At 51.4% G+C, this 19,566-nt stretch overlaps 1 protein-coding gene across 11 annotated transcripts in view; it reads right to left on the bottom strand.

The window, feature by feature from the left end:
- The window catches only part of DCTN1 (dynactin subunit 1), a 29,712-nt gene extending 10,210 nt beyond the window's left edge, over positions 1–19,502 (bottom strand). For 2 of the 11 annotated variants that reach the window (XM_018055015.1, XM_018055016.1), the window contains exons 1-5: positions 19,248–19,485; positions 6,791–7,036; positions 6,427–6,505; positions 6,193–6,227; positions 260–451 (exon numbers count right to left, since the gene is read on the bottom strand). In XM_018055015.1, the coding sequence (XP_017910504.1) occupies positions 260–451; positions 6,193–6,227; positions 6,427–6,505; positions 6,791–7,018 (534 nt within the window). In that variant the 5' untranslated portion in view covers positions 7,019–7,036; positions 19,248–19,485. Of the gene's footprint in view, positions 1–259; positions 452–1,737; positions 1,759–3,162; positions 3,497–5,454; positions 5,476–6,192; positions 6,228–6,426; positions 6,506–6,790; positions 7,037–8,636; positions 8,983–19,247 lie in introns of those variants that run through there. The other 9 variants (XM_018055011.1, XM_018055006.1, XM_018055007.1 and 6 more) reach the window with 9 other exon arrangements.

Genomic DNA, 19,566 nt, shown 5'->3' with positions numbered 1-19,566 from the left:
AGATATCACTCCAGGTCCAGGGCCAAAGCAAGTGGCATACAAGTATCTGTGAAGAGCCCACTCCCTATGGAGTAAGTGTGGAAGAAGGGCAGAGGCGAAAGGGTGGCTTAGTCAGTAATAGGATACTTATATGCTGGGACCCCACCCTTCTAATCCAAGGTTCTGGGTCTCTGCCAACCCGGGAAACTTCTAAGACCCTGTCAGGGGTCCCAGGCCCCTGTGTGTCTTGGTTCTTCTTTGCTCCAAACCCAGAGCTTACCTTAGAGGGGGAAGGAAGTGGGAGTACTGCTCCAGGAGAGGTGAGGGCCGGCGTGGGGATGATGGGTGCTGCCAGCGGAGTCTGAGCTGGGGTGCTGGGCTCACTGCTGCTCAGCTCACCTGCTGATGCTGAGCCAGAGGGGCCCAGGGAACCACTGGCCCCGGCTACCCCAGTGCTGGCTGGGCGGGTGGGCTATTCCGAGAGGGCAGGGGCAGACCAGAGAAAGTGCAGGGGACAGGGGTGGTGAAAGAGAGTGAGACAGAATACAAGCATACAGTGAAGGAAGTGACAGAGAAGGAAAAAGGCAAAGAGGATCATAGGACAGAGAGAACAGAGAAGCAGGTGAAGGGCAGAGGGAAAGCGCCACAGTCAGAGGCAGTGACAAAGGGCCGGGCGGGATTTGGGTGGGGGGATGGCGGGGGAGGGAGGGACGGAAGAAGACATACGATTACCGGACTCCTCCCTTGGCACTGACCCCACATTCCTCCAAGGTCTAGCACTACCCTGCTAGGGCAGAAGCCCTCACTCCCTTGACCATTCCTTTTGTGACCCACTTGTAATCACTGTAGCAATTTCTTAATACTCCCAGTGCTACTGTTGCTCTGGGCCTGTACCCACCTCCCCCAGAGGGGACAAGCGCCTCAGGGTCATTCCCAGAGAGAAAGAACAGACCGATCTCTAATTCTCACGTTCCCAGAGAAGGCTGGGCTAAAACTGGGGGTCCTGGGCTCTACACTTTGATAAATCATCAAGCTCATCCTCCTCCCCCTGGTCTATTTCAGGGGATCCTGCAAGTAAAAGGGCCAGGGTGAAAGTTGTAATCCTTGGCTCTCCTCTGAAACAAGGTCCGTACCACCAACCCATCTGTCACCTCCCTCCTCTAAGACAGAGGGGCTCTAATCAGGTGACAGTACCCGGGTCCCTGTGGAGCTGAGGTGCTAGAGCAGACAGGCCTGCCCAGTGCTCCTCCCTGTAGCGCTGAGCCCTAAAGCCCTCCCAGTGGGCTGACACCCAGAGACCACATGCTATCCACGGACGACCCAACCCAAGGCCTTTCACAGACACACCCACCTCCGTAGCCCCTGACATTTACGTTCCAAGTTCTTGTTCACATTTCTTCTAATTCCCTGCCCCTTCCCCAGCATCACACACACACACGCACACACCCGCCAAAAGCCGGTCAAAAGCGGCTGGAAGAAGATGCCCTTCTTCAAGAAAGTCTGCCTTGGCTAACCACAACCACTCTCGTTTCTCTTCTACACTCAAGCTGCTGGCTCAGACATGCTCCTAAGAGCTGGAAGTCACTTTCCCAGGAGGGGCCTGTCCTTACCCTCAGAACCCTCACTCCCCTTAAGGGAACCCAGGACACACTGTGACCAACTTGCACTTGCTCATACAAAAGGCCACATACATGCACACGCCTAAGAAATCTGTGTCCACTCAGCAGTGGCTGGTACAGAAGCCTGTTTTTTCCTCACCTTGGGCCGCCGAGTTGTAGTCTGGACAGGCAACAGGAGCCAGAGGAGGAGTAGTCAGGAAAGAAAGGGTAATGGCAGAAAGACAGACAGCAGAAGGGACAGCAATGAGAGCAGAAGCAGCAGACACGAGGCTCCAGTCAGCAGTCCCTCCCTCCTCCCCGACCCGGCCCTCCTTCCCGTGCCCTCCTTCCCGTGAGTCACCTTGATCCTACTCCAGGATGGAACTCCTATTTCCCACTGGTTCCTTCTCCCACTTTTGTCCTACCCTTGTAGGCCTCACCCCTTCGGACACCCTGGAAATGATGTCCCCGTCTCCCAGGCTGAGCCACAGGAGACCAAAGCCAGCAGCTGGTAGAGAGGGTCTCCAGAGGCCAGAGAGGAGTCCTCCCACAACCACCTCTCCCACTCCAGCCCAGAGCCCCGCCCATCCACCACTCCCAAGGACTTTCCCAGGTCAGCCCCTTCCTTAGAGTGCTAGATTCCACACAGGACTCCTGAGAAATACCACGTGACAAGAATGATGATACAAGCCTAGCAGTGATATGAAACCAGCTAGGGGAGATCAGGTCCCCAAGGGAGCACAGTGCGGCCATATGCCCCACCCCCACGCGCTTCCCCAGGACCAGTTCCTGCAGCAGTCCCCATCCCCAAGGCAGAGGGCTCAGGTGTCACAACCATGAATACTGCATTAGCCAGAAGCCCAGAGCTCAGCACAGTGACCCCACCCGGCTGCAAGAAAGGAGGTGGGGGAAGGCAGCAGCATAGGAAACTACTGCCCTACACCAGATCGGAGATCAGCCACCCCGGACTATTGCAAAGTGATAAACAGATGATTAACTCCAACTCCCAAACAGTATTCTTGATACCCAGGGGCTCAGAGCTCTGGCAAACACAAGACTTGGCCTGGGCCCTTCTAGGTCTCCCAGGGAGACCAATCCCCACCTCTACTACCCTGGGCTAAGCCTCCATAACTATGTGTCACACACTGTTCTAGAGAAAGCCCCTGATACGGACCCCAGTCGGGGAGGGATGCTAGTATTGCAACCAAGTGTCATTCTAGCAAAGGTTGAGTGAGGTAGGCTTGTTAGAGGCACAAAGACATCTGGACCTGCTTCCCCAGATTCTCTCCTAGGAAACACATCCAGAGCCAGTTTGCAGCAAAAGCTGCCTGAAGCTCAAGCTGGTGAGGCCACTGGGTACAAGGCCTAAAACACAGATTCAGAGCCAAGAGCAGGAAGACTAGGGAGCAAACGCCCAGGGTGTGGGGCATGGCAGTGACACACACTCTCCCTGCCCCCCGCCTTCATCCCCATCCTCGTCCCCCAACCAGATAGAGCAAGTCGAGCAGCCCCCACCCCCACCCCAGCGCCCGCTGCCACCATCACGCTGGCAACCTGGCAGCAGGACCAGAGCAAGCAAGAGTACCTTTCGGGCTGTCGGTGCCTGTCTCATCATTGCAGAAAACCAAAGAAAGCCAGGAGAGGAAAGAGGAGGAAGGACAGGCCAAGGGAGGGAGGGAAAGAGACCGAACAGAGGGAAAGGCGGCGGAGACAGGAGATTAGTGTATCAAATCCCAACAATGCAGCCTCAGCTCCCCGGCCCGGCAGCTCCCCAGCTGGCGAACGGCTGCAGCTCAGATGCAGAAGCCCCCACCGGTGCACGGTGGGGTCGGCCAGGCTCCGGCAGCACCGGAGAGGCACTGGGGAGGCCCCCGGCCTAGTTCGCCAGCTTAGGCTGACGGCAGCCTCAGTGGCCGCCGCACCAGCTCCACCTGACGTCATGCACCCACCCTCCTCTGCTCCACGAGGGGTGGAGCCACTGCTCCTCAGTCACCTAGCAACCACCAGGCTCTGATGGCTCCTCCTCCTCCTCCTCCTGACTGGACAAAGTCCTCTGCTAAACCCGCCCTGCTTCCTCCTCCAAAGAACAGGTTCTGGATGGCTCCTCCCTCTCCCGCATCCCCAAGGATTTGCTCAAAGAAATTGGGCTGGGGGCTGTCCCATTTCTGTGATGACCTCTCTGGAACCAGGGTATCACTGCACAGGGACATGGGACCTCACTGCTTCATCAGGCCTCTCTCATACTCACACTCCCCTCAGTCTACAACCCCGTCAACTCTACTTCTGTCTCTTACACACACCGCTGATACCCTGCTGGTGGCTCATCAGGCGCGCACACACCCAGCACTCCTGCATCGGCTCTGCGGGGCACACTAAGAAACCCGGAGAACATTCCATCTGGGCAGTAGCAGCTCTAATGACAGCATCTGGCTCCCTTCCCAACTCTCCCTGGGTTGTGGGCAGGTTAGAGCCTGCCTCTACAGAGCTTCCAGAAAGGATTGGGCACCTTCCAGAGACATCTGGGCCCCCTCTTCCACCCTGCCCCTCAAAGTCCCTTCTTTTGTTCTGTGCTAGCTCCCTGTTTCCTGTGTTAAGTGATGCTCTGCGAGAGCAGCACTGGAGAGAAAGAACCAGGGAAGGACTCAACAACTTGACCGTGAGCTCAGGAGGTGCTGCACCCCGAGCCCAGGAGGTGCTGCACCCCAGCGCAGGCAGCCTACTAGGCTTTGCTACACTTCCCTAGTCAGCCGGATCTGGGCACGGCTCACATCCCACCCATGGTCAGATCAGACTGCAGCCAGAACCCCTCCATAGACAGCAGACTGCAGGTCCATGCTCTTCTCTATTTGGGGTCTGATGCAAGATGGGAGCCCCAACCAGGAGCCAATAATCAAGGGAAGAAGCCAAGTTCCTGGAATGGGCCCAGCATCCTTTAGAGAATGATCTTCCTTCGTATACCCCCATCCCCTCCCAAGCCAGGGCCCCAAAGCAAGGACCATCATGTCGTCTCTTCCAAGGCAAGACTCCAAAGTGAGGACCCACCACCAACCAGAAATCAAAACAGAGAAGTTTCGCTCTCCCCTCCCACTGCCCCAGTCTAACAGCTCTCCATGCAGAGTCAGAAGGTCCTGACACAGACGGGTAACACAGAAATCACAGAACTTCACACGCACAGCACAGCACAGAGGCCAGACAGGCACATGCAGGTCGGAGGCGCTCGGGCACAGCCCGAAGGCACGCGCTGGTGTGAGGAAGTGGGCATGCAGCAGCTTCAGACTGCAAGTCTCAGGGCTGGCAGCCCCACTCCACCGATGGCTGATGGAAGGCTGTGAGGTGCGGGAGGCAGGCCCCGGGCACACCACCAGAGGAAGGAAGAGGCGGGGAAAGAAGGACGGAGCAGAGCAAAGGTGTGCGTTCTGGCCACAGCACCAGAAGCAGGCCCCACTCAGGCTCTCCACTCAGCACTGCTCTTCCTGTGCTCGGCTCCCTGACCTCCCACCTACTTAGCTAACCTCCTCACCTCCACACCCCCAGTCCCTCCTCCCACTGACCCTAAGTTCAGGCTAAGTGAGAATCCACTGTAACCCAGTCAATGCTCTCCTCCATGCTGCTCTATTTACAGTCAAATGCTTGGAGTCTCTGACTAGAAGTCCCGAGGCGATGGGCAGAGTGTGAGGAGGAGTGGGGATCGTCCCTAACACGATCTGGGCCTGGACACCCCTCAAAGGAACTCTGAAAGCCAAGGCTGCCATTTCCTCTGGCCATCCCAGCCCCAAGGTCACACATACATGCATGAAGCAGCCCAAGGACATGCAAGACAGCTGGGGAGGGGGCTCACGGCCCTCACCCACCCAGGCACAAATAGTAAACACACCACCTTCTTAGGCTTCAGTCCCCGCTGCATGAGGAGTTGGAAAGGGCAGAGTTAGAGAACAGACTTAAACAACACACTGTGCTAGCTGGTCAGACATCTTGGGTGTAGGTATTAAGACCAACAGGCAAACACCGGTATGGGAGGAGCAGGTCACTGTCAAGGCCAGGGTAAGTGAGATGAGGCCTCCCTCAAGATCAGCTTCCAGGAGGTCCACACCCTGCCCAGAGGAGCTGGAGAGCTGGGAGCCCCACCTCACACACCCTGTGCAGAGCAGCGGAGGGGAGCTGCAGTGGGCCCTCTACATACAACCTGAAAAGATGGCAGAGGGCCCAGCTCCTTTCCACTTACTTGTGAACCAGAGAGCACCTTCCTCCTCCAGTTTTTACCTTACCCCCTACCCTACATCCATCAGATGACGGCAGCCTCAGGTACCAAAAGGTAGGAAGTTGGCAACAACACTACTAGGGGCAGACCGGTCCTCCCTTTCACCCCCAGCCTCAGTTCCAACAGACCCAGAGCTTCTGGGCGTTGGTAGCTTTTCCCTGCTAGCACCTTTACACCTAAAGCGGCAACTCACACCCAGAAAAGTTTCCTTCTCAGAGAGGACAGACCCTGGAAAGGCTAACTCAGTTCACTGCCTCGGGCGGAAGCAGCAGAGGAGTAAGATCTAGTATGGGCCTCCCTCCTTTCTCTTCTCCCTCTGTCCTCCATTACTCCCCACTCCCATCCCTGACTACTTACCAGTTTGCTGGTCTTTGGATTTGAGTCAGCTCCCTCTGTAGAATGCAAACAGAAACAAAGCATGCGTTTGTGTGGAGGGGCAGGAGCAGAGAACGTCATGGCAGGGTAGGCAAGACGTAACAACAGAATATGGTGGTGACAGAAAGTCTCAGGATGCACTGCGGCCCCCTGTTCTGGGGAGAAGTCCTGGGGACTCCTGCATGTGAGGGGGGAACTTAAGTGGGTGGTTGTTACCTCTTCTGAGGACCTTTGAGGCAGAGGAATCAGGTGTCTCTGGTGAAGTAGTATCCGCTCCATCTTCAAATACCTGGATCTGAGGCCACAGAAATAGACTCAGTATAGCTAGACCAAGGCTGGATGTAATATGGGCCCCTCTTCAGGCCCTAAGCAAGCCTAGAATACAGGGCAGATTCCCTAAGCATAGCTCTCGATCTTCCCTCCCTCGTTACCTCCCACTCTCCCAACCAGAGACTCAGGCTCATGCCCAGGAAAAGAGAACACCAACACACCAGCTGCACATGCAACAGCGCGTGTATACACACACACACACACACACACACATATACACACACACACACACACAGCAGGAAGTGAGTACCTGGGATTGGCGCACAAAGATGCCATGTCCTTCATCGCAAGTGAAGTACTTCCTGCCTTGGACGGTTCCATCGTTCTTGCCTTTTGCTTCATCCAGGATCACACCTACCCATTTGCCAGTAGCAAAGAGTGTGGCTCCAACATAGGCCACGGTGCCACGGTGGCCTTTTCCAATCACCTCCACACGGGAGCCCACTCGCAGGGGCCGGGCACTTGCCTCAGCACTCATTCTGCTGCCACTGGGAGTCTGAAAGACACACGCAAACATACACAGTTAAGAGCCTCAAGTTAAGGGTGTCATCCTAATATAAAAGAGAGGCCCCAGTCAGCATCCTGGCCTGAAAAAGGACCAGAATTCACTTGCCTGAACCCCATTCTCAAATTAGAGTGCCCCCCGCCAACACCTACCAAATTTCTTTTGGAAAAATGTCAGTGTTATGTTATAAAACTTCTTCAAACTCCCCTGGAATCTGTGAGAATTTTTAGGAGTTTATATTTAACTTTAATAAATCAGAATTCATTGATAGATCTGTGAATGTCACTCCACATGACTACTTTCTCAGGAGCACTGTCCCCTAGGAGGGGAATGAAGCTCAAGCGAGTTAACTGTTTACAGTGGTTCCCCACAACCCAGTGCCTGACACAGAAGCCGGAGCTGGGAAGACAGGTGAGCCAGTGAGTGTTCGCGCAGAGCCCGGCTCCCCTCCCTGCCTCTGCCTGTCCTCCCGGAGGCTCACACGGCTCTCTCAGGCCTCTCCCTTTCAGCGGCACACAACTGGGCCTCCTCTACAACCTGACCCCCCCCCCCACCACCATGACACCCCGAGATGCCTCACCAAGCCCATTCAACCACTTAACTCCAGGCCTCAGCCCTGGTCAATCAACTCCATCTATAAGCTTTGGAGATCCTTCACTCATGCTATCTTGCTACAAATAAATATATACAGGCTAGGCCAATCTGGTATCTCAGATCTGTCCTGCAAACTGTCCCCCGACTCTGCCCAGTGGCCCAAATGAATAGGCAAGCCAAGGGAATAGACTAAACATTGTCCTTGGGAAGCTCTCGGCTTCTGACATACTCGTGATGACAAGACATGAAATTAGGTCCCAAACAGGCCCATGGCTTAGAAGAAAATCACACCTAAGCCATTTTTAGCAACAGCAGCTCCATGAACCAGGGGCCTCGCAACAGAGAATGAGGCATGAAGAAGTGACAGCATGGACCTGAAGACCTCACAGAGCTCCCTTCTGACGCTCCCGCTTGGCTTCCTAAGGAAGCTCTGCCAGAGCCAGTCACTGCCCAACTCTCTTCCCCAAAGAACTCATCCAAGAAGGCGAGGATGCCATTCCCAGGGGCTATGAGAGGCCAAATCATACCTGGGACAGTTGAGCAGCTCTCATGGACCTGACAATAAAGGGAGCTAACAGGCACATCAGGGCTGGCCCCAAAGTCAGAGACTGTCACCACCGTCCTAACCCTAATAAACCTCAGGACCAGGTGGACACACAGTGGCTACAGAGCCAATCTGAGCCCGAAGAGCAAGAAAGCAAGCGACAAACAATAAAGGCCATTCCAACCCACCAGCCCCATTTGAAATCCCCAGGACAAGTCCGGCCCCCTCAGGAACCTCTGGCCTGCGGTCCAGCTAGAGTCAAAGGTCAGGCCTCACCAGTACCCACAAAGGGCCCAACTCTGGGAAGGGACGCCTATGCGGTCTAACCCCATCAGGGCTGCGAGTGGCCCCGGCCGAGTCCAGCTTTGTCTCCCAGCCCCCACAGCACTGTCCACAGGCACCAGGCCTTCTCCAGCAGCCCTCCCATGGCCATCCCAGATCAGGGCCACTTACCCGGCTGTACACGTGCCTCTTGCTCTGGGCCATGTTGCTCACTCGGCCTCCACCCCCACCCCCAGCTGACCAAAGACAGAGAGAAAAGGCAGAGACCTAGGCAGGAGGGCTAGGGCTCCAGGCCCTCATGGACAAACACAGAAGCCGGCAGGCGTGGCCCTCCCCCGTCCATGGACCTCACTGGGTGGCCTACTGGGGTAGGGGAGGGAATGGAGAAAGGGGCTGAGGAGCAAGTCCCCTCTGCTGCTGGAGGATTCCTGAACCCAGAGACACCGAATCCTGCTTGCCAGCTGATGAGTCTCACTCTGCGCTAGTGCTGCTCTAGACTTGTCAGGAACCGAGCTAGCCTCTGGGTCCTAGTGCCCCCCTGCTGCACCTGGGCCAGTCCAGACAGACAGCGAGGAGGCGAGGAGGGCCCACGCCACAGACTCTCAACACTCACCTCTAGAGGACACTGTCCTACGCTGGGAGCACAGCCCTGATGACTCTCCTGGTCTGCACCCCCTCACCCTCTGCCACCCGCCCACCCCCACGATGTTAGAGGGCAGCAGCCCTGCCAGCTTCAAGTGACACTTCCAAACAATCAGCTGCCAGGGCCTCTCCCAGCCAGAAGGGTCTCTCACCCCCTTCTGATGCTCTTCCTTCTCCCTCTCCTTTTTAAACTTGGGAGCCCGGTTCAAACCCACGTGATCAGGGTTTAAATTTCAATCTCACCCTGGGCCAGAGCAGCCAGGCCCATGCCCAATATATAGCAAAGGAAAAGCAGCAATAGAGGCAACTCCACACACACACACTCACACACACAGACACACACACAGACACACACACACACACAGCAAAGCAAGTCAAGTACTCCAGCTTCCCCCAAACTGGCAAAGGTTGCCATGCCCCTAAGTAGCCAACCAGACTGTCCTAGGGTCTGACCTATGGCTCCCCCAGGTCAGTATGGACGTAGATCCCCTGGGCCGAGGGCTACCTGTCTCGTCCATGGTGGGCTTCACTGGCCGAACAGGGTCTTCCTCCATTCCACTTTCAAAGGAAAACCAGATAGCCTAACAGTAGAATGACAGCCAACAGCCAGATACAGGGCCCCCGAAACACCTCTCCCCATCTCCAAAGCTGGTCAGACCCCTAGGAAACCACTTCTCTCTCCTGCAACATGTCCATGCTGCCCCCTCCTTTCCCTATTCACCATTACGCAGGGCCACGCAGCTCCCTGCAAACTGGACTTCTGCATGTTCAGAGCACCTTACAGTCTACAGAGCACCTTAAAAAACACTCGTTAGTACTGTGGTTAAGAGTACCAGTTCTAGACTCAGACTGCTTACATTCAATTCATGGCTTCGCCATTTGATAGCTACAAAAACTTGGTCCAGCTGCTTAACATCTTTGCGCCTCAATCTGCTCATTTGTCAACCGCGAGCAAAGAACATCTCAGAGCTGCTGTGAGGATTAGCTGAGACAATCCATGTATGACATTTAGGACAGCGCCTGGTATTCAGTGAGTACTCAACAAAAGTTAGCTAATAACAAAAGTTATCATCAAATCCGGACATCAAAATAACCCCACAGAGAGGCAGGCTAGGAACAACGCTGACAAGAAGCTGGGGCTTGGAGAAGTGAGTGACTTCTCTGAAGTGACACGGAAGACAAGGAGAGGAGCCAAAACTATAGCCAAAGCCTGAATCAGAACCATGTGCACTGTTACCCTCTGTTACCACACATAGTTCTAGGCCTCCAAAACACGCTCTTCCTCCAGACCACACTACCTTCCAAGATTCAGAGGAGCACACATCTGAGGACACCACAGAGCTCCCCAGCAACACAAGTCTATACAGTCATCTAACTTCTCGGATGCTGCTTCTTCTATAAAGTGAGACTGTCACCTGGCATATCTACATTAATACTCAAGATAAAGCATATAAAAGTGCTCTATAAAAAGTGCAAAAGCTCGACAGGTCTTAAACGTCTAGGCTATACATATTATAAGGAACTACAGAGAGGAGCAAGGTGAGCTAGAAAGAACAGGGGTACTTGATTATGTCTTATATGAGGGGTTTTTTGCGGGGCGGGGGGTGGAATATGTGGAAAGGAAAGGCCTACAAGCATAATTTGTGACGACAGTATGAGTAGACAAAGGATAATTCTGCTTGAGTGGGGAAGATTAAAGATGCCTAGCTTGGCTGAAATAAAGAATTCTAGATGAGTTCTCCTATCAAACTGTAAGCCTGTTAAGGCAGACTCCACAACGTTTCCTCTTTATGATTCCGTCACTCTCGGTGTCAAATATTACTGAAAGAACTAACACTGATGTTGAGATGTATTAGAAGGTAAATATGGATAGATTCGGGAGTTTAACAACAGGTAGAGATAGATGAATTGGATCCAATAGCAACAGGAAGCCGGACTCTTCCCGAACAGGAGACTGGCATAGTGAAAACTGTTTTAGGAACGTCAAACAGGTGGCGGACAGAGGGATGGGGCTGAGGCATAGCAACTTGATAAAGACAGGGATGACAGCAAGGACGCTAACGGCAATAATGAGGGCGGTAGGAGGTCTGAACTAGGCTCATAAGAGAAAAAGAAAGGGAAGAAGAAATGGACCAACTCAGAGACACTACCTAAAAAAAAAACCAACTCTGAGGAGGAACTACAATAGATCAAACGTGGGGAAAGCAGCAGCAAGCAGGCCTGCACGGGCTCTGGAGATGGGCAGGTCTGGGTACAGCTCTGGTTCTCCCGTTTCCTCACTGGTATCACTCTAGGTAACACATTTTCGGAGCCCTCATTACCTTATCTGAAAAAAGGGGGGAAATAATACTTATCTCACAGGGATGTTGTGAAGATTAACTAAGACAGAAGTAAAGCACTTAGCACAGCGCTTAGCATAGAATACGTGTTCAACAAACTGTAGACACTGTCTTCATCACCACTGAGAGGGTACATCAATGGCAACTGCACACAGTAGGAACTCAGATGTTGCACGAATAAGAGGATGGAAAGATGAGTGCATGGATAAGTAAAGGAATGAATAAACCTCGGATTTCTCAAGCAGGAGCAATGAGAATGATGATAACAGAGTTGAGAAGGGAAACCGAACATGTTAAGAGAGAGGAAATAAGTCACGAGGTCTTCTCAGGGGCAAATTTAACTGTGACCACTAACATATGAATTTCACGATCTCCTTCCAACACGAACCTGTGATGAAGACAACACAGGTTCCATTATTTTCATTTTACAAGTCTCAAAAGTCAAACAACTCATCTAAGCCTCATAGCCACTGGGGCACATTTGACTAGCTGGAAATGGCAACCCACTCCAGTATTCTTGCCTGGGAAATCCCACAGACAGAGCAGCCTGGCGGCTACAGTTCATGGGGTCGCGGAGAGTCAGACATGACTGAAGCGACTAAACAACAACAGGCAGGTGGCCCTTCAACAGCATCTTTGGGACCCATCCCAAGTCACACAGAACAATTACAAGTTATGTGTTACCCCAACCAGAAGACAGATACTCCCTGGATTTCTAACCCATCTTCCTTCCCAATGACATTGAAAATTGCTTAAAAAAAAAAAAAAGTAGGAAAACGGGAAGAGATGAGGGACACAAATCTAAGTCTGATAAACAGGTTACCAGTGGACTTGGTGAACATTTCAGAAATGGCAGGAAAAGAAGAAGACTGTTGGGAATTAAGGAGGAAGAGTCTGTACCATTTCCACCTTGCTTTTTACTGGTATACCAGTATCCTTTGAGCCCCTGACCTCTTCTTGTCTCACCTTACCAAACCTTGATCCTGGGCTAACCCAATCGTTTGCTTTCTCTGACTCCACCTATAGAGGTCTGAAATTCAGGCAGTCTGACAGCAGGGTCCACCCACTTGAACTGAACTGCATTAGGCACTGGGTATTTTGATTTGGTTGCAAAGAGATAAAATGAAACATAAAGGTAATCAGCAAGATATGGATTTTCTTAAAACCAGGGTGCAGTTGTTCATCTCTAAAAGCACTAGTGGGGGAGGGATACGTGTGGATATAAGTCCCTCAAGAGTCTGGAAAGGAGAGGGGAACAGAAGCTTGGGGACTGGAAGCTTGGAAGGCTGGATTCCGGATATACCCAGAAAGAAGATACACGGAGCCTTCTGTTCCTGCCTTGTAAATCTCAGAGACAGGACCTAGACCCTAAACAGACTTTTTTTTTTAACCTCTCCAAGCTCTCATTTATCCCCAGAAATTTCTGTAGCCCTCTCCCAAACTGAAAACAGGTCTACTCCCTCCCAGGATATTCCCCTCTAGGAATACCCAGTGACTGCCAGACCCACTTCCAAAGAGCCCAGACTGCCAGCAAGGAAAGCTACACAATACGCCTCACTTATCCTCAAGAAAGGCGCTTTTGCAGGAAGGCAACAGGCACTTGAGTGCAGCCCTGTATTCGAGAACCACAACCCTCCCAGAGCTAGTGGGAGTCCTACTTAACAGACTATTCAAAGTTCCTGCTGCTTCCTCCCCTCGATCAATCAACAAGCCCCTGGCACTAGGACCCTGCGGACAGGGAACCCTGAGCCTGCGCTGTAGAGAGAGAGATGCACCATTTCACAACTTCAGCAAAACCCAAAGCAGCCAGCAAAGCCACAGCCACCTCGGCTATGCTTGGCTCTGCCTTTTGGGCAGCTCACCAGCCACTCCTCAGAAGCAGAGCATTCTGTCCTTTCTCTTTTTAAACCCACGTCATCAACTGATCATAACGGAAATCAATCCCCTCAAGTCACCAAGCAAAGGCGTATCCATGGCAACCTCAAGAGGAAGGACACAGAAATGATGCTCCAGTGGCTGCAGCAGGAAAAGGTAAGTCCATTCTCTTCCATCCATGCCATCTCATCATTCTCCTCTTTCACTCAGGTCAGGTGTGCACCTTACCGACAAATTCTATCACACCAATGGGGAAAACACCAAAGCTGAGTGTTAATAATGTATGTTATTATGAAAGGTTATAGATCTGCCTAGTCCCATAACTGACAGAAAAAAATTTTTTCTGGCTGACTGAGACAAGATCTCTTTTCTTATCCACCATCTCAAGTGACACAGTGTCAGCCTGCAATACGTAACAAATCATTACAGTCCCTTGTCCTTCTAGTCAGGCTGCTGGGAAGTCACATCAGGATTTCAGAATTCCATATGTAGTTGCAAAAAGATAGCAGCAACACTGACCCCACCACCCTGCCCACCCATCCACTATCATACCCACAGACCTGCCTGGTAAGGCTCCCTCCTTATCAGCCCTAAACTCCAGCCCCTCAAGACCAGAAGCTGGGACTTGGGAGTAAATTTCTGTCTTTCTCTGATGCCTCAGAGAAGGCATGACATTTCTGCAGAAGTAAGAGATTCATCAAACATAAATACTACTGTTCCATGCCTCAATTTCTTCTTCTGTAAAACACAGGTAATAACAAAACTTTTCTAACAAGGCCGAAAAGCACTTATAAGAGTGCCTGGTATGACACATTCAATAAATGACAGCCATAATTATCACGAAGAAGAGGAAAAGAGAGACCTCAGTGCAGGATTCAAGTTCAGAGGGTATGCAACGTTCTTGGAGCGACCTTGAGTCTGCTCTCTTTCCCTCTCCTCTCTGGACAGTCGTTTCAAGCCTTCCCTTGCCACTCTCAAGTCCCTGTTCCTATCTGAGCCCACACCAGAACCCCTCCCCCAACAGACAACCTTGCTGAGAAAGGAAACGGACCCTATTTGCAAATTTAGATGTGTCCATCATTGCCTCTTTCTTCCTACATTCTTTCCCTTTTTTCAGTCATTCCTCTTCAAAAGAAACGATGTCTTCTCTTCAGAGGTAACCCTCCACCCTCCTCTGCGATCATCTTTTCCGTTGTACCTTCAAATGTGACCTCTCATCAGATAACCCATGCTCGAAACTTCCAGAAAAACCTGACGCTTGTTTCTGCTACTCCTCCACAAGCTGCCACCATCTTCCTTTCTTCCTTCCTTGCCAAACTACTCAAGCACACCCTCCTTATCCTCACTTTCCATCCACTCTTCAATTCACTTACCTCCTGTCCTTATGACTCCACTACAGCTGCGCACACTAAAAAAAAAATAAGAGTCCTGGTAACCACAATCTCTTAACTGCCCAAGCTCCACGTACATTTTCCAAGCTCATCCTCCTCGACCTCCCTGTAGCAACAGAGGCTGCTGATTCTCCTCCTGCAACTTCTTCCTCTGTAGCTCCCTGGACAACATTCTCTTACCTTGCCCACTAAGCCTTGTCATTCCCTCTATCATCTTCAGCCTTCTGCAAGCATGACTGGGATCATCCATTTCAATGGCATCATGCACCACCCCAAGGCACAAACTCTTTTCTGAACTCCAGACCCACATTTCCACCCATCTGCTAAGCGCCACAGACCCCCAAATTCAACGTGACCCAAAACACGTGGAATCTTCCCCCAGAAACTGTTCCTCTTCTATATTCTCCTTTTTACTGGTACCACCATCCATCCAGCATAGAAAACTGAGTCATCCTGGACAATTCCCTCTCTTGTTCTCAATTAGTCATTACATCAGGGAATCTCTGTCTCTACAATCTGATTCCTCCCCTTCTTCCCATCCTCACTAATCCTTAATTCAGCCCGAAGCCAAGCCCAGGTTATTACAAGATTCTCCTGATGTTCCTTATCCAGATCCTCCCCCTTCAGTCTATTTCCACAATTAGCTTCCCAAAATATAAGCACATCACCTCCCTGCCTGAAAACCTCCAGAGACTTCCCTCCCACAAAAGTGCATCTTAGAGCAAAACTACAGACCATTAAAACCTGGCCTCATTATGAATCTAATCTCGTCAGTCACCCCTTCTTTGATTCCCAAATCCTCTTAGAAACTTGGATCCATCTCTCTTATGCTTCTGCAGATGTTGCAAACATCACCATGTCCTTTCTCTCTCTTCATCTTCAAGGCTCTACTTACTCATCACTTCTTTCCTGAAGATTCTCCTGATGTCTCCATATGGAGCTGTCATTCCCTTCTCTGCACTCACAGAGATCTTTGGAAATATCTCTTTTACAAGACCATATTTTCCTTACAATAGCAAAGTGAAGTGAAGTTGCTCAGTCGTGTCCAACTCTTAGCGACCCCGCGGACTGTAGCCCACCAGGCTCCTCCGTCCATGGGATTCTCCAGGCAAGAATACTGGGTTGCCATTTCCTTCTCCAGGGGATCTTCCTGACCGAGGGATCAAACCCAGGTCTCCCGCATTGCAGGCAGATGCTTTAACCTCTGAGCCACCAGGGAAGCTTCCTTACAGTACTGTCTTCCTTATCCCATCATGAATTCCTCCAGGGCAGAGTTTTTATTCATCTCAGTTATCCTAAGCACTGAACAGAGAAGATACTCAATGCTGAATAGAAGCCTGTACCAACATCAGGCTCTAGGGATATAAGTTGGCTCTGATAGGTTTCCCAGAGACACCATGGGGGAAATACAACATACACCCCAGCAAAGGTAGCTCTTTCTTCTCCAGTTAGGAGCCTAAAAACTAAAACTGCAGGGACAGCCCCAGTTCCTATGGAATTCAGTAGTGGCAATAAATCTCAATTTCATATGCTTCTAAGGTAAAAGGACAGAGAAAGAAAGACCCCTAGGCTCCAGAGGAAGTGTAGACCTGGGAAAATAGCTTTCGTAAGGTTTTAGGAGCGACAGGGATCCAGTCTCTGTTTCCTTGAAACCCTCAGTGGATACGTCAGAGCTTAGGGAAGTCAGACTGGATAACCAATTTGTCAGCCAAGTACAACCAGTACAAGCTGGAACTTCGAAAGAAAAATTATATAAAACCACATCCAGAAACTTCAGGATGGCAAGGACCCTAAGATAGGCTTGAATCAGTCAACTGCTCAGCACTTACCTTCTCAGGGGACACTGAACACCCAGTTCTCATTTCCCTCAGCATGGGACAGGTAACCCAAGCTGCCACACACCACCTGGTATCTTTAAACAGGCTAAACCTAGGAATCCTCTACAATACCTTCTGACCTTTAACTCCAAAGAGCTACTAACAATGTCAGATCTGTCAGAGTACAAGTTATGGCAGCTGTGAGTCATGTACTATGATTTTCCCAGCCATTCCGACTCCTCCCTAACAACTTCATTTCCTCTGCACTCATGCTCAGTCAGGCCCAACTTATCAGTTCTTTCTCAGTATCGTCTCCTGCATTCTTCCTTTCTCCTCCGCTACCACTGTCATCACTTTGCTCTGCCGTGTCATAGCTTTGAGAACCAAGACAAATCGTTTACCCTCTTTGGTGCCCCGTCTATAAAACAGGGTCACAGCTGCTCTGCCTACCTCCCAGGAAAGGCTGTCTGTGAAAAGTTCTGTAAAGTGTTACATAAATAGAAGGCATTCCTATTGTCACCATCCTAGGCCATCTTTACTGGTATGTGAAGCCTGTCTGGCTCCCTGCCTCTCTCCCTCCTCATTTCCAACCACATCATACACTACAGGAGGACTACTACACACTGTAAAATATCGCTTTGCCCCAAATCTTTCAGCGACATAACATTTCCTACTTGAGTCAAGCCGTTCTGGATCTGACCTATCTCCACACCACTGTCAAACGCTTAGGACGCTTCCCCTGGTTTTGCAAGCCCCACTCGTCCTTCAAAGTCCTGCTACAACTCCACTACCCTCCACGCAGGAGGATGAGATTTAAGAGACAGGAATCTGAAACAATGCCAGGGAAGAATAAAGGACAATTCAGTTTGGGGGAAACATGGTAGAAACACGGTCATCTCACACTTTAAGAATCTTTTTTTTCTTTTGGCTGTGCCACATAGCTTGTGGGATCTTAGTTCCCTGAGCAGGAACTGAATCTGACCCTCGGCAGTGAAAGAACTGTCCTAACCACTGGACTGCCAGGGAATTCCCAAGACTCATCTTTTAAAGAGGAATTATATTTTTTACTTCTCTGATTCTAAAAGATAAGCTAGGGATCAACAAGATGGAAGTTATAGAGATGTATTTTAGCAACATGAAAAACTTCCGTATTGAGCTATCTAGTGATGAAATGGGATGCCTTACATTCAGTAAATTCCCCATTACTAGAAATGTTCAAGCCCAAACTGGCCATTGGGCAAGAATATTTTAGAAGGAATTCAACTATCACAAGATCTGAAAGAAACAGTAGCGCTCCTCTAGTCCGTCTCCTATTTTATAGGCTTGGACAGGGGAAGAGATTATTCAAAGCAGCGCAGCTTGTTCTGGAGGGCAAGGAATAGAACATGGTCTGTTTCAACCCAGAGACCTACACCCTTGTGCTCAAAGTGTATGTGGTCCATGGACCATCAGCATCACCTAAGAACTTGTTTCAAATGTAGAACCAACCAAAGCATGTACTTTAACAAGACCCCTAGGTGTATGCACCATTCAAGTTCGAAAAGCACTGACCTAAACTACCCCTTCCAAATCTTGAGTTTCCAATTCTGGAACTCCATTTTCCAAACTGTCTTATATGCTAAAGAGGCAATACCCAAGAAAAATAGTATTTTCCACCCAAATTTGGGAAACTGCATACTATACTTCCAGTGGGAAATTCTTGGTAAAAATACTATTAGCATATTGAAAGCTGAAGTTTCTAAACATGCACGTGCTGCGTGCTAAGTTCCTTCAGTTAAGTCAGACTCTTTTGTGACCCCACAGACTGCCAGGCTCCTCTGTCCATGAGATTCTCCAGGCAAGAATACTGGAGTGGGTTGCCATGCCCTCCTCCACAGCATCTTCCCCACCCAAGGATAGAACCTGTCTCCAGCGTTGGCACGGGAGTTCTTTACCACTAGCGCCACCTGGGAAGAGAAAACTTGAACCATGAAGTTTCTAAACATATTTGAGCACAAAAAGCCTTTTGGGAAAAAAGTTGTCATTTACTACTATGTTAACATCCCCGTGCCTTGGGCTTCGGCCGTAGCCTAGGTAAAGGACGTCAACCTTCACCTCATTGTTCCCTGACCCTCAGTGCCTTAAGCATACTGCACTGGCAAGGGGTCAGGATGAGCTTGCTGGTCTCCACACTGGAACAAAAGAGGGTACATTTCTAAATCACCGCCTCTTGAAAAACAGCGGAGCTCCTCATCTGTGTGATTTAGTGTGGGGGATGCGCAACATGACTGCTCAAGAGTCACCCTGCCAGTTAAGGCGGACCCCAGGAATGGGAGACAGACACACCAAACGCACATCGGCCTCCAGCTTTAGTCCTCTTTTTTCTTTTTTCTGTTTGACACAACTTTTCAACCATGTGCCCCACTGGAAACCTGTAGCTTGGAATAGGTTCAGGAGTGCCTTGCACGTTCCCAGGAAAGGAGGGGAACCCCTGCAGTTCCGGAAGAATTGGGAGACGCAATCACTCTGACCCCGGCAGGCTGAAGAGCTCAGGCGGGTCAGACCAGGCCAGACCCAGGCGGGTGCCCACCCCCACCGCGGCCCACCCCTGCCGCCCCCTGCCCGGCACACCGGGCTCCCCGCCGCGCCCCAGGCGAGCGCCGAGCCCCCAGAACACAGCCAAGAGCCTTGCGAACACGGCGGGGGAGGAGGCAGTTGCCATGGTCGCCGCCTCCGTACCTGTGCTGTCAGGGGCTCCGCGCCCGGCTCCGGGCCCCACTGGCGACCGACGCCCAAGCCTTAGCGGGGTCCCACCCCGCCCGCACGGGCTGCCCGCCGTGCCGCCAGACCCCTGTAGGCCCACTCCAGGACCTCTAGTCTCTGAGGCCCAGAGGCGTTCCGGGTCGGGGGGGACACGCTAGTCTTCCCCGAGGACCAGCCGGGGTTAAACCCTGCGCGCTGAGCGCAGCCGGGTGGACTTCGATCAGGCACAAAGCTGGACACCTGGAGCGAAATTTGCGCGTGCGTACTGTACGGGAAGCCGATTAGGACCGCGGGG

Source organism: Capra hircus, chromosome 11 (assembly GCF_001704415.2).
Source record: "Capra hircus breed San Clemente chromosome 11, ASM170441v1, whole genome shotgun sequence".
Lineage (NCBI taxonomy): Eukaryota > Metazoa > Chordata > Mammalia > Artiodactyla > Bovidae > Capra > Capra hircus.
The sequence above is the reverse complement of the archived record's forward strand: the minus strand, read 5'-3'. Positions and strand labels throughout refer to the sequence as shown.